Raw genomic sequence first — 13217 nt, forward strand, 5'->3', positions numbered from 1 at the left:
AGTTTCTATTCCACTCAAATTAAATGAGTGCTTTAGTTACTAAATTAGTTATTTGGACATATAGGTATGCCTGGTCACCATTCTGCCTGTAACGTTAGATCATAGATTGATGTATGACAGAAAACACTTAACATTATTTTTATTTATAAATCTTAACTGCAGTTACATCACTGCGTCCCAGCCAACAAAAACAAAAGCAACTTCAGAGGCACTTGGTTGTGGCAGGGGTAAAGTCCACCTCTGTGAAGTCTAGGGGTAAAGTCCACCTCTGTGAAGTCTAGGGGGTTTGAATCCATCACGTTCTATACCAACACACTGTCCGTGTTCAGGAGAGGGAAGCTGTGTTAGCGACTCCAATGGGCTGGGGGGAGGGGGGGGGGGGGACACCTGTCACAGGGGGGGTGTTGAACAGGAGGAGTAGGACGGAGGCACTACGTCCTCCCGGTATAAATCTTACAAATACAAGATAGATTAGACTGTGTACTCTCCTTCAAATAATAATACAAATGTAAGGTCTGAAACAGGAGCCAGACCTAGAACATCAAACACTTGCACCTTACCTCTCCACCACCAATCAATTGCTTACCCCACCCAACACTACTGCTAAGTACGCTAACAACCACTGGGATTCATTTAAATGTGATAAGATACTCTGGGTATGCTTGTGTATCAGCGAAAACAACAAACATTGTTGGACTGGCTAGATTGTTGGTGACACTGTCATAAAGGTCTGCAGTGTTCCCAGTGCCTTTTTGAGGAGGTACAATCATGCCACTTGCTCCTTGTGTGAAGTCTCCAACCAGAACCCTGGCTAGGTACATGCGACGCATCCCACTGGTGTCAGCCTTGGCATAGTAACGTGCAGAGTACACGGGGTCCACGGCGAAGTAAGAGCCATTGCCAATCAATGCACCTGAAGAAATAACAGAGTATCCTAGCATAAATCAATGGTAGACTTTTTTGTATCATTATCAATATAAAAACATACAGTAAGTGTATTTACACGTTGTTCTATAATGCACCTGGATAAATAATTATGTATAGTAAAAATATAAAGCCATTAACTAGCAATTATGAGAAATCAATTATATATAATTATATCAATTATATTATGATATATTCAATTATATTTTAATGTGCCATGATGGCACTAGCCTGGTAAACCCTCCCTCCGGAAATCTCATTTCCATTTGATTTCAGGAGTGAGTCTGGCATGATCGCCCATTCTGCAATATTGGCTGTGTACGCCAAACAGACGAGCCTATCAGCGTCGTCGCACATCGTTCTGTGATTGACACACATGACACACATGTATCCGAATAAGGCAACCTATTTTGGGCATGGCCGTCTCAAAAGTCCCGTTGCGTCACATTAGTCTGGAGGTCTGCTGATTGGCTGAAGGGGGAAAACGATCATTGGCTGAAGGGGTTGTCAGTCAACGGTATTACTCCCGCCCAACTCCAGCCCACAGCCAATATTGCAGAATGGGCGATCAGGCCAGACTCACTCCTGAAATCAAATGGAAATGAGATTTCCGGAGGGAGGGTTTACCAGGCTATGATGGCACTGCCATCACATCCAAATCCAGGGGCGTCACGGCCATTCACTGTGCGTACGACACAACACCCTCACTCTCACAGATCCGTGATTTCATACCCCCCACTTTTTGCAAAAAAAATAATAATAATAAGAATTAAATAACATAACCCTAACCTAACCCTAAAACCCAAATAAAGTAACCAAAAAACGGAAAATAAATAACAAAATCCGCCCAAAAAACGAAAATGCGCGCGTGCATGCATCCACCGAAAGCCCCCACCTTCTAAGGGCCCGTGACGTCGCTGTCCAAATCTGTCAGCTGCAGCTTTCTTTTTTTTGTTCACCCTGGTATTATTCGCCTCCAGCACCTCATCTAAGTGTTTTGTTAATGGATGGGCGGTGATTTAGTTCACTTTTCAAACCCTAACCCTTTTCGTCGAGTCGTTCAGATAGGCGACAGACGATATGCCCACATTTAGTCATACTGTATATGGAGATCCAGTTGTCCGGAACCGCTGATGTCATCAATAGACTGGCCTAGACTCCATATTTGGGCATGCCTGACACAGAACTCCATATGTGGGCATAAAAGGGACACAGACAGACAGACTGACTAGTACAACAGGTATTGCATAACCGGGCGGGGATGCATTTCTAACTTGCATTGTTCCCAACGGGCTCCGGTCTAGTATTTTCAATGCAGTTAAAACCCAGTTCATAAGCCCAATTCATAGTCAAGTGTCCCCTGACAATATGGTGGCAACTGTGACATACAACCCTAAGGTCTAGTGTCTATGTATTTAGGTCTATTTATCACTCCCACTAATGTTGCAGAGTGGCCCTGCCTGTAGCCCAGAAGCCTGTTATCTCCATTGGCGAGGAAGGATTCCCTTTTGGGTTAGTGGTAGATGTTTGGTTTCCCTACTAGAATAATCGCTATTCAATGTGGGTAGGATAAACCTGATAGGCAAATGGCAATATTGCTGTTTAGTGGCTGAAGGCAAAAAGGGAAGTGGACAAGCAACAGCCCTGCTGTGAAGACAAAAGCAAAGTTTACCATGTGCCCCTGCGTAGCTATGGTTGAAGCCCTGAGAGTTGATGAGATCAATGGATTTGGCGGTGGTTCCATGGAAGAGCAGCATCTCATTGTTCTTATGTTGGTTCTTCTCCTCCAGCCTCTTCTTCATCAGTTGGTAGATCTGCCACAGTGTCTCGTTTTGGACACGTTCAATCTGTTAACACAATGGTTTTGTTTACATACACACAAATAACATGATATGGTCAGGATTAAGCACCTATCACGAAAATACAATTCCCAGGCTATCTTATAGACCAAGAGCTCATAATCACTGTAGCATAATGTGTCATTATTTTCTTTTCGCTCGTCAGACACATGCTTTAACCCATACCCATTTGACCTGGAACACCAATACATAACTATACCTTTCAATCCGGGAACCCCTTTTGGTGTAGTTGTTGTTGTATTGTATATGTTACAGGGAAATTGGCATTCCAGGGAAATTGAAAAAGGAGCGCTTGTTTTTACCACCCACCCAGGCAATTCTGTATAACCAACACTAGAGGGCAATGAATGCAAGCCAATGCATGCACATGCGTGTGTGCGTGTGCATGTGTGCGCACGCTTGTGTGTGTGTGTGTGTGTGTGCATGCGCACACATGCACACGCACACACGCACACATGTGTGTCGTCGTGGACACTGGATAGTAACCATAGACTGTAACCCATGAAAAGATCTATTCTCCCCCTATCGGTTCACAACTCGGACGGCGCTGATTCGACTAGCAGACCTTCGGCCAGTCTGCGCGGGCACTGGAGGCGCGAGTGCGGGCCCCCTCGGCCTCAAGCTCTGCGGTGTTCACTCTCCATTCCGACATCTCACCACTCCGACTAGTTGCTTCCGCGTGCGGTTAGGGTTAGGTATAGGGTTCGTCAACGTCGGAAAGGCGACATGTCGGAAAGGAGAAATGCACCCAAGCTCTGCTGAGTCGGCGCGCCTCCGTCATGGACAATAACTATTATCACGTGTGCGTGTGAACGCTTGTTCAGCGTTCCCCTAGCGTAGCTTCCTGGTTGCTATGTGGGGGGGAACAACAAAAGCCAGGTCGCCCCGCCTCGCGCCTCCTCGCGCCGCCTTGTATCAAAGCCCGGCTCGCGCCTCCTCCGCCTCCTCGCGAGCCTCGCGTAAAAAACCCTGTCTCGAAAAGCCCCACCTCGCGCCGAAGCCCCGCGCCTAAAAGCGAGCGCTCCTCTTTCAATTTCCCTGGAAGGCCAATTTCCCTGTGACATATACAGTACATAGCAACATGAATCTTTGAGTCTAAACATGAGTCTAAATGTGTTAAGACCAGCAAAGCATCTGTGTCATTTTAGATTTTAACCACTTTAACTATTATTTTATACTTTGGCTATTCAAAAATAGCAGATATACCAGCTCATGGTGTGTCACTTCGTGCCACGCTGTGAGCTTGTAGATCTGCTGTTTTAGAAAAATATTTGAATAAATATCTTTTTAAAGCAAAATTGTTTTACTCAAATCTTTGCTTCTGGGGGTCCCTGGAACAGCGGCCAAATACATATAATGTTGGGGGTCCTTGACAGGAAAAAGTTTGGGAACCACTGATATAGCAACATACGTTTTTTTAAGAAAACTGTTTTTAGAAGACATTTGTAGAATCGGACTCAGGTCTTAATAGGTTAAATCAATACTTCAACAGTGACTCGGCTACAGATATGCTCCGTCGCTTAGTATCTTTTGTAGCTGCCAGTGTGAACACAGCATAACAACATTTAATGTGTTGCATTTGTGTGGTATTATAATAACACAATTTATATGATCTGATCGTTAGTCAGGTGTGAACATACGCTGATGATTGTCAGGTTGAGTCCAGTCTTTGTGCATTCTCTCTCCACATCGTTGTATTCCTTGGACCCCTGTCTTACAGGAACAGTAAGTAGTGAGCCTGTCAAGTTTTCCCAATTTGCAGGCAGAGCGATCTCACCTGCAAAAATGTGTTCAATAGTTTATAGAAGTATTTGGAATTAGTTTCACAACTTAAACAAGAATTGGAATATTATTCAAGTCCTGGACAGCTCGTTCTGAGGGTTAGGGTTAGGAATGTACAATTAGATACAAAAAAGTGTCCTACAAATTAATTAATTAATAATTGGTCAGTGTGTTGTAGTTTATTCTTTTTTTTCCCCCAAATGTAACCACTCTTCTAAGCCCAGGGTGTGAAAACAAGTGTGTCCTCTGGTTAAACATTACATAATTTAAATTATGTATTTAAATATTATATTTGCTTACCTTTCTTCTCTTTTCTGATTAATTCAATGCATCCCTGTCCTTGGGTTTCAGTTGCTTTCCTGCGCTGCACATCAGCAGTATAGTCTTGATTGTTGATTTTTATTTTTAAGCTTTGGTTGCTCCCTAGTGCCTCCTCAAGGTCGTAGTTGGTAAATATGTCGAAGGGTGTTGGCCCAGTCTGCTGGTCTTGGTATTGCCACTTAACCAGTTCACTTGTCAGGATAGCCTTCTGTCTGCGATGTTCTGTCCTCTCTACATTCAGGATCAGGTCCCTGACAAAATGGGCAACAAACTCAATTTAACATTTTTAAAGATTTCACAAGAAAATACTTATTTTCTTTTACAAAACTTAAAATTCTAGATACATTCTGAAAAAAGCGGAATCCCAGTGTGATTTGACGATTTTATAGGAGTACAATTTAGTATGTGCATAATATTACACAGATCATACAACAGTAAGCAGTGTTTACACCAGTTCATAGGACCTGAGAATGAATTACTTTGAAAGTGTCCTCTATTGCTTTGGATGTTTAAGCCAAATGGTCCATTCTTAGTGATGACACGTTGATTAGGGGAGAAAAGGAAGGACTTTCTCAGGGTTGGGTGAGGATGGGGGCACACTGGGACCTAACTGTCAAGAATGTCTCAAATGGCCCTGTCTATGGCCCTGACTGTGGACAAGTGTCAGTCGACCACATTAACCCTGGCGTCACTTTTGCGTTCACATTCTTTGAAAAACTTTAAAAAGCTTTTTCATGATTTGTCATGAGTTTTCAAAAGCAGATCTTGTAGATAAGCTATTTTTGAATAGGCAAAGTAATAAATAGGGCTAAAGGGGTTAAATAGGTAAGCGTTGGTCTGACTTTATAGCTGACTCTGCTGAAAAGACGTCTCTGGTAAGCCCCTCCAGGTGAATGCAGGCCTCCTCTTCCTTGCCCTGCACCCTCTTCAGATGGATACTGACGGTCAACTTCCTCTGCAGGGCACGGAGCTGGTCCATATCCCCCTTTGAGAGATGACTTATAAAGGGGTCAGTGATGGTTCTCTTGTTCTGCTCAGCCACTATCAGCTCCTCAATCTTCTTCTTAGCCAGACTCAGAGCCTACAGGTGGGGGTTAGGATATACATATGAAATCACGGGAGGTCAACTGAGGTCCTGCTTCACACTCACAAGCAGGAGCTGCCCAGTACCACCACAATCTGTTGCTAAATGGTCTGCATTTTTATGTTTTTACCTGGGAGCTTTCAGCACACAGGTGAAATACTGCAGGCTCAAACTCCTCTCGTTCCAACGTCACGTTGTTGCTGGTGGGACGTGCCTCATTGGATCCCATAAAGAATGAAGTAAACTTATCTGAAGAGACATTTAAGCAGAACACAGTGGCTGCGGTTACATGGACGGTTTTATTCGGAATTAATGAATTCATTCAGAATAGAAATGCTCATGTAAACACCTCAATTGGAATAGAATATTCCATTCCAGTCTGACCCGAATTCATTTTCATTCGGGTTTGGATGTGCTTTTGCACATGTCCGCGCTTAGTAGTGCTGTCAGAATTGGCCAAAAATTACCTATCAAATCTCGAATTTGTATTATGTTTAATATAAAATATTGTATGCAGTAGAACTTTAATTCAAAGACTGCATAAGTCACGGTTGGTGCTGAGAAGCCCTCGCTCCTGCGGGATACAATTAATGATTCATATTCTATAGCATCATTTAATAAGCTTATTGTAATGGTTAAGCCCAGGCTTGCCCCGGACGCTCCGAGGATCTGATCCTGTGATGGAGGAACAATCTTTACCTGTCCTTGACATGAAACGGGAACTTATAATCAAAAGAATCTATTCAGTCAGATGAAACGTTTTTTGTTTAAATAAAATTAAGGTAGCCTACATGAGAAATGTGACAAGTAGTAGGCTAGCCTAAGTTTTACCGTGTCTGGTACCAATACAAAAAAATAAACTGGTCTGAATTTGTAGATCTGCTACTTTCGCATTAAAACGGCGATAACAAGCGAACGCGGGCTCGCACCGCATACAATGCTGCCTGGCAGGAGTCGGTGCGTTGTTTCCCGGCCTGCCTAAGGCAGACAAACCTCCGCCACGGACGCACAAGGGGGCTATTGCTTCCACCCCATGCCCACCAGGGGAAGCTCCGCCCCGGGTAGTGGAGCCGGGCGGCCCCTGGTCCATGCCCGGGCGTAGGCGGAAACCACTTTGCGCATGTCAAAAGTTAAATTCCAAATGAATGCTTTAGGTCACGAGGGATACTTTTATTCAGGTTCCATGTAAACAGTTGGGTATGAATCTCTGTTTGAAATGAGTTAATTCTGAATGAATAAATATTGTCCATGTAACCGCACTGTTGTGTTGGCAATCAGTCCAGTGGTTTGCAAGATTAGCTCAATAAACACAGGCACACAGACTTCTCTAAAGCCCCTTTCTCATACAGTATGAACACTGGAAAATGTCCAGGGAATCAGGTTGTCCGGTGTTGGCCTTTCACACATGAAGCAACAGGAGAATGTCCGTTTCAGATGCGTTCACACATGAAGGTAAATAGCCTGTTTGATAAGGTGAGGGCCGGAGTCTGGGTAGTAGACACACACATTAGCTACTTCCACTTAAATATAACAAAGGCACAGCCTGAGGGAGATGCAAGGATCAAATGCAAAGTGCAGATGTAGCTTTTTTTTCTTTCTTATTAATTAAGAGTTGTTTTTTGTGTTTTGTTTCGATTATGAGCCGTTGATCATGCAAGTTGGATTGGTGAATATTTCCAACTCAAACGCTAATAAAAAGCAGAATGAACTGTTTTTCAATTAACTGCCTCTCTCTCCAAACACCTCGGGAGGAGGGGTGTTCACTCTCCATTCCGACATCTCACCACTCCGACTAGTGGCTTCCGCGTGCGGTTAGGGTTAGGTATAGGGTTCGTCAACGTCGGAAAGGCGAAATGCACTCGGGAGGAGGGGAGGCTCTGCTCTCCTTGAAAATAGAAGCGTCATCAACAAGTCCACTCGCTAAATGTAAATTCACCGGACATTCAATCACCATGTCCATTCACACATACAGAGGACTTAAGTCAAGGGTTCTGCCAGCATAAAGTCTGTTGCATGTCCCATCCTACTGAGCCGGAATGTTGCGTTACATAATACAGTGTGTAACTAACCATTTAAGCACTGCCTTGTATAACAAATTGTTACTAGAATTAAGCATTATTTTCCATAAGAAAAGCCCACCAGATGCACCTCCTGGCCAGGAGATGGCGCTATGGTCACCTAAACAACACAAGCCTATGGACATTAACTTTACATTGCTGTGGACATTTGCCTAAGTTTAATATTATGCACTTATTTTGGGTCCTCTAACTGCTTATTTTGGTCTTGTAATGTTTTATTATTCTTGCCTTTGCTGACACTTTACTTTGTTTGCTTGAAAGAATTCTTTTTGAGTTCGTTTTTTATTAGTGTCTTTGTAAAGCCTTTATTTTGAAAATGCCCTAAACGGGAAGGAAGTGGGAAGTAGTACTGTTTTGAGATCGCGCGTCTTTGCAGAAGGCACGTCAATGAATGAATGAAAACAATAACAAAGAACTCTTCAGCGTTCAAACCGAAACGTTTTATTTGTTTTAAGCACCTGGCTGAGGGCATAAGGTATGTTTGTTACAGGCTGCATTGTGTTGTTTACTTTTGATGTTACGTTGTATTCTTTGCATATTTTCACCAAGTTATTAGTGACTGTGAGTGTCGTTTTGCCGATCTGTTCTTGGACTGTTTGGGAGGCCTCAGTGGCGTGAATAAATAATTAAATAATTACCGTGGATTTAGTTCAGTAATCCACAACTACAATGCAGAATTCATGGAGTAAAACGCACATTTCATGTTTGCTAAAATACAGAATACAAGTACAGTACAGTAACTTTTCTTTATTGATGGTTTAAAAGGATAATACATTTTATTGTGATTAAGATTTATTCATTTTTGCTATTTCTCTTGTTTGCACTCTAAAAGAGATTGTCTTTTTGTTAAAAACAATTATGCTGAGGTTCTGCATCTCACAGGCTCGTTGTCAATTTGATGTTGTATATTATTTGCATTTGTTACAGTATATTACAGCCATATTGTAATGTATGTTTTGTTTTCTGTTGTTTTCCCACCTATGCAGTTCTTACGGTGTTATGGAATAAACTTTCAATATCATCAGTTTGAGAATTCATCCTTGATCAGCCGGGGTTTGCTTACAGTAAGAACTTGACCCTTCCTGTCTAATGACAGCAACAAGAGCGTCATCCCACGATGTCTGATGACGGTAGAGTTTCACCTCATCGATCCCACAACGTCTCTGAAGACTGCGGTTCTCCTATAAATAAAATGGAAACATCTGAAAACCCAGACCAACGGATGGAGCCCCCTCATAGTGAGGTAACGGAAGAGGAGGAGCTTCAACACACTGGTCTTCAAGGGAATCCAGCGTTCATTGAAGAGGAGACCCTTCATGAGGATGAAGCGGAAGAGGAAAGGCTTCGCCGCTCTGACCGCCGACGAATTCCCACAGAGAAGATGTCTGCATTTATCAAAGATGAGGCCCAGAAAAAGGAAAAAAGAATCATCCAGTTATTCGAACAATGGAAGGTGCAGATTTGCAAAGCAAGAAAACAGCTAAAAACAGACATTCCTGCGAGTGAACTTACAGCACTTGTTGATATACTTATTAAGGCAAGGGATGATGTCACAAGTATCTACCTAGAAATACGAGATCACATCATTCCATCAAATGAGACAAGAGGCCAGATTGATGTCTGTGATGCAGCTACAAAGGACATTGTGAAGATCATAAATGAGAGGATAAAATGCATCAATGAAGACTTTGACAGTCAAAATGTGAAACAATGCCTTCGTAAGCTACTTGAGCCAGACTATGCTCATTCTGTCTATGGATCCACAGCCTCATCTGCGACACACAAGTCCAGCCGAGCATCAAGCAGACGGTCTTCAAGGTCCAGCACAAATACAAGTAGGTCTTCTTCAAGCACTATTGCAGCTAAGCGGGCAGACGCATTAGCTGAATTAGCAGGCAAGGAAGCAGAGTATGAAATGTCAGAAAGTATAGCACAACAGAAGCGGGAGCTGAAAAGACTAGAGGAACAAAAGGACATAAGAGTAGCAAGAGCAAGACTACAGGCCTACACTCAAGAAATGGAACAAGAGGCCACTATTCGCCCTACCAACGCCCAAGAACAGCAGCAGACAAGCATTACTGCGTCACATGTGTCTCCATTCCCCATTCAACATGCCATGACAGCGTCACATGTGTCTCCATCCCCCATTCAACATGTCATGACAGCGTCACATGTGTCTCCATCCCCCATTCAACATGTTACTACAGCATCACATGTGTCTCCATCCCCCATTCAGCATGTTACTACAGCATCACATGTGTCTGCATCCCCCATTCAGCATGTTACTACTACAGCATCACATGTGTCTCCATCCCCTATTCAGCATGTTACTACAGCATCACATGTGTCTCCATCCCCCATTCAACATGTCATGACAGCGTCACATGTGTCTCCATCCCCCATTCAACATGTTACGACAGCACCACATGTGTCTCATTTCCCTATTCAACATGTCATGACAGCGTCACTTGTGTCTCCAGCCCCCATTCAACGTGTCATGACAGCATCGCATGTAACTTCATCTCCCATTCAACAGCCTGCTAACCTCATGGCAGCAACACAGCAACCTGTGTATCCATCCTCCTCCATTCGACAGCCTACTGATGTCATGTCAGCCTCTCCACCTTCAAATACAGATATATCCTTCCTTGCTCAAGCTTTCCAAGATAGCATTGCCCTGAACAGGCTCCCAATACCTGAACCATCTGTATTCAATGGTGATCCAATTAATTTCATTGAGTGGAAGGCCTCATTTGTATCACTCATTGACAGAAAGACTATCTCTTCAGCTGATAAGTTGCACTATTTGAAAAGGTATGTTGGCGGTCCAGCTCGAAAGACTCTAGACGGCATCTTCTTTAGAAGCGATGATGAAGCTTATAAGGATGCATGGAACAAGCTGAACAAACGTTATGGTCAACCATTTATCATACAGAGGGCATTCAGAGAAAGGCTTGCACAATGGCCGAAGATACAACCAAAGGATGCTGAAAGTTTAAGAGGCTTCACTGATTTCTTGAATGCATGTCAGGAAGCTATGCCTCATGTGGAAGGCCTTGACATATTGAACGACTGTGAGGAAAACCAGAAACTTGTGCATAAGTTACCTGACTGGGCAGCAGCTCGGTGGAACCGTCAAGTAACACAGGCCTTGAACGAAACTCAAAAATTCCCAACTTTTCAACACTTTGCAGGCTTCATGTCGATGGAAGCAGAGATCGCCTGCAACCCGATCACTTCCTTCAGTGCTCTTCGTGCTTCAGAGCCCACATGGGAGAAACGGAATCCTAAAGACAATAGAACAGGAAAAGCCAACGTTCTTCAAACACAAGCATCTGCAGAGAACAATGAGCGAGAGTCGACTAAAGTAAGTGCTAAACCATGCCTGTTTTGTCAAGACACTAATCACATGATTCACGACTGCACTGAATTTGTCACCAGGCCATTGGATGAGAGACGACAGTACGTGAAGGAAAATAAGCTCTGTTATGGGTGCATGAAACCTGGCCACATTTCAAAGGACTGCCGTCACCGACACTCCTGTAACACCTGCAAAGGAAAACATCCTACATACCTGCACGATGACAACTATAAGAAAACTAACCTTGCACCAATCTCAAGCCAAGGTAACACCAACGAGAAAAAGGCTACTGCTATGTCCCTCAATGTCGAGCACGAAAAGTCGTCAGCAAATACGTCCATGATCGTGCCAGTCTGGGTATCATCACAGAGCAATCCAGGCACTGAAAAACTTGTTTATGCATTACTTGACACTCAGAGTGATACGGTCTTTATCGACCAGGATGTGAGCAACGATCTTCAAGCCGACTCATGTCCTGTCAGACTGAAGCTGACTACCATGCTTGGTAAGGACGTTGTCATAATGAGTGAAAGAGTCTCAGGTCTCAGAGTAAGAGGCTACAACTCCAACGTTGTCATCAATCTTCCCCCTGCCTATACTAAGGACTGCATCCCAGTAAACCGCACTCACATTCCTAACCGTCAGACGGCTAGACACTGGAAGCATCTGTCTACAATCGTGGATGAAATTCCACCTCTGCAGGATTGTGAGGTTGGCCTCCTGATAGGCTACAGCTGTCCAAGGGCACTAGCACCAAAACAAGTGATTCTCGGGGGAGAAGATGAACCCTATGCTGTTCACACAGACCTAGGATGGAGCATTGTGGGTTGCTTAGCACCGAGCCATGAATCACCAAGTGTCAACACCATTTGTCACCGGGTAAACATTAAGGAGCTCCCCCCTGTAACTCCAGCTGATGTCATTCAGGTATTGGAGTCTGATTTCAAAGACTCTGGCGAAGATAGAAAAACGGTGTCCCAGGAGGACATCGTCTTCTTGAACAAACTACAAGGAGGCATAAGGAAGAACAACCATGGGCATTATGAGATGCCTCTTCCCTTCAAAGAGAGACCTCACCTGCCTGACAATAAGCATCTTGCTATCGTAAGGCTCAGTCATCTTAAAAGGAAGCTGCTAAAAGATGAAACGTATAAGGAACGCTATGTGAGGTTTATGGAAGAGGTGATCGAGAAAGGGGATGCAGAGGAAGTGCACGATGAAGGTAGGGAAGGAGAAAAATGGTATATACCTCATCACGGAGTGTATCACACCAAGAAGCCAGATAAACTCCGTGTAGTGTTTGATTGTTCGGCCAGTTACAAGGGAACCAGCTTGAATGATCACCTCCTCTCTGGCCCTGACATGCTGAACAACTTGAGTGGAGTTCTCATCCGCTTTCGAAAAAACCCCGTTGCCTTGATGTGCGACATTGAAAAAATGTTTCACCAATTTCATGTGTCTAAAGCCGATCGCAACTACCTGCGCTTCCTCTGGTGGAAGCAAGGAGACCTTAACTCACAACCTTGCGAGTTCCGCATGAGAGTACATCTGTTCGGTGCAGCCTCTTCTCCTGGGTGTGCGAACTATGGGCTGAAGCATCTAGCTAAGGAGAATGGTGACATCTACCCTCTAGGCTCACGGTTTATTATGAGGGACTTCTATGTAGACGACGGGGTCACAAGTGTCGAAACCACTGAAGATGCTGTACATCTGGCAAGAGAAGCACGTGAACTCTGCGCTATGGGTGGTCTGCGGCTACACAAGTTTGTGTCAAATGACATAGATGTTCTAAAGAGTATACCACTGTC

At 43.9% G+C, this 13217-nt stretch overlaps 1 protein-coding gene across 1 annotated transcript in view; it reads right to left on the reverse strand.

Annotated features, from left to right (window-relative positions):
- Positions 1-482: 482 nt before the first annotated feature.
- Positions 483-13217, reverse strand: part of LOC311054319 (protein mono-ADP-ribosyltransferase PARP14-like) — a gene marked incomplete at its 5' end in the record, with an annotated part of 35737 nt that continues 23002 nt past the window's right edge. The window contains 6 exons of the mRNA XM_084070192.1: positions 483-913; positions 2597-2771; positions 4424-4560; positions 4866-5137; positions 5729-5967; positions 6101-6219. Of these exons, the coding sequence (XP_083926318.1) occupies positions 630-913; positions 2597-2771; positions 4424-4560; positions 4866-5137; positions 5729-5967; positions 6101-6219 (1226 nt within the window). The 3' untranslated portion in view covers positions 483-629. The remainder of the gene's footprint in view (positions 914-2596; positions 2772-4423; positions 4561-4865; positions 5138-5728; positions 5968-6100; positions 6220-13217) is intronic.

Source organism: Gymnoscopelus microlampas, assembly GCF_963454915.1.
Source record: "Gymnoscopelus microlampas genome assembly, chromosome: 10".
In the NCBI taxonomy this organism is placed as follows: Eukaryota; Metazoa; Chordata; class Actinopteri; order Myctophiformes; family Myctophidae; genus Gymnoscopelus; species Gymnoscopelus microlampas.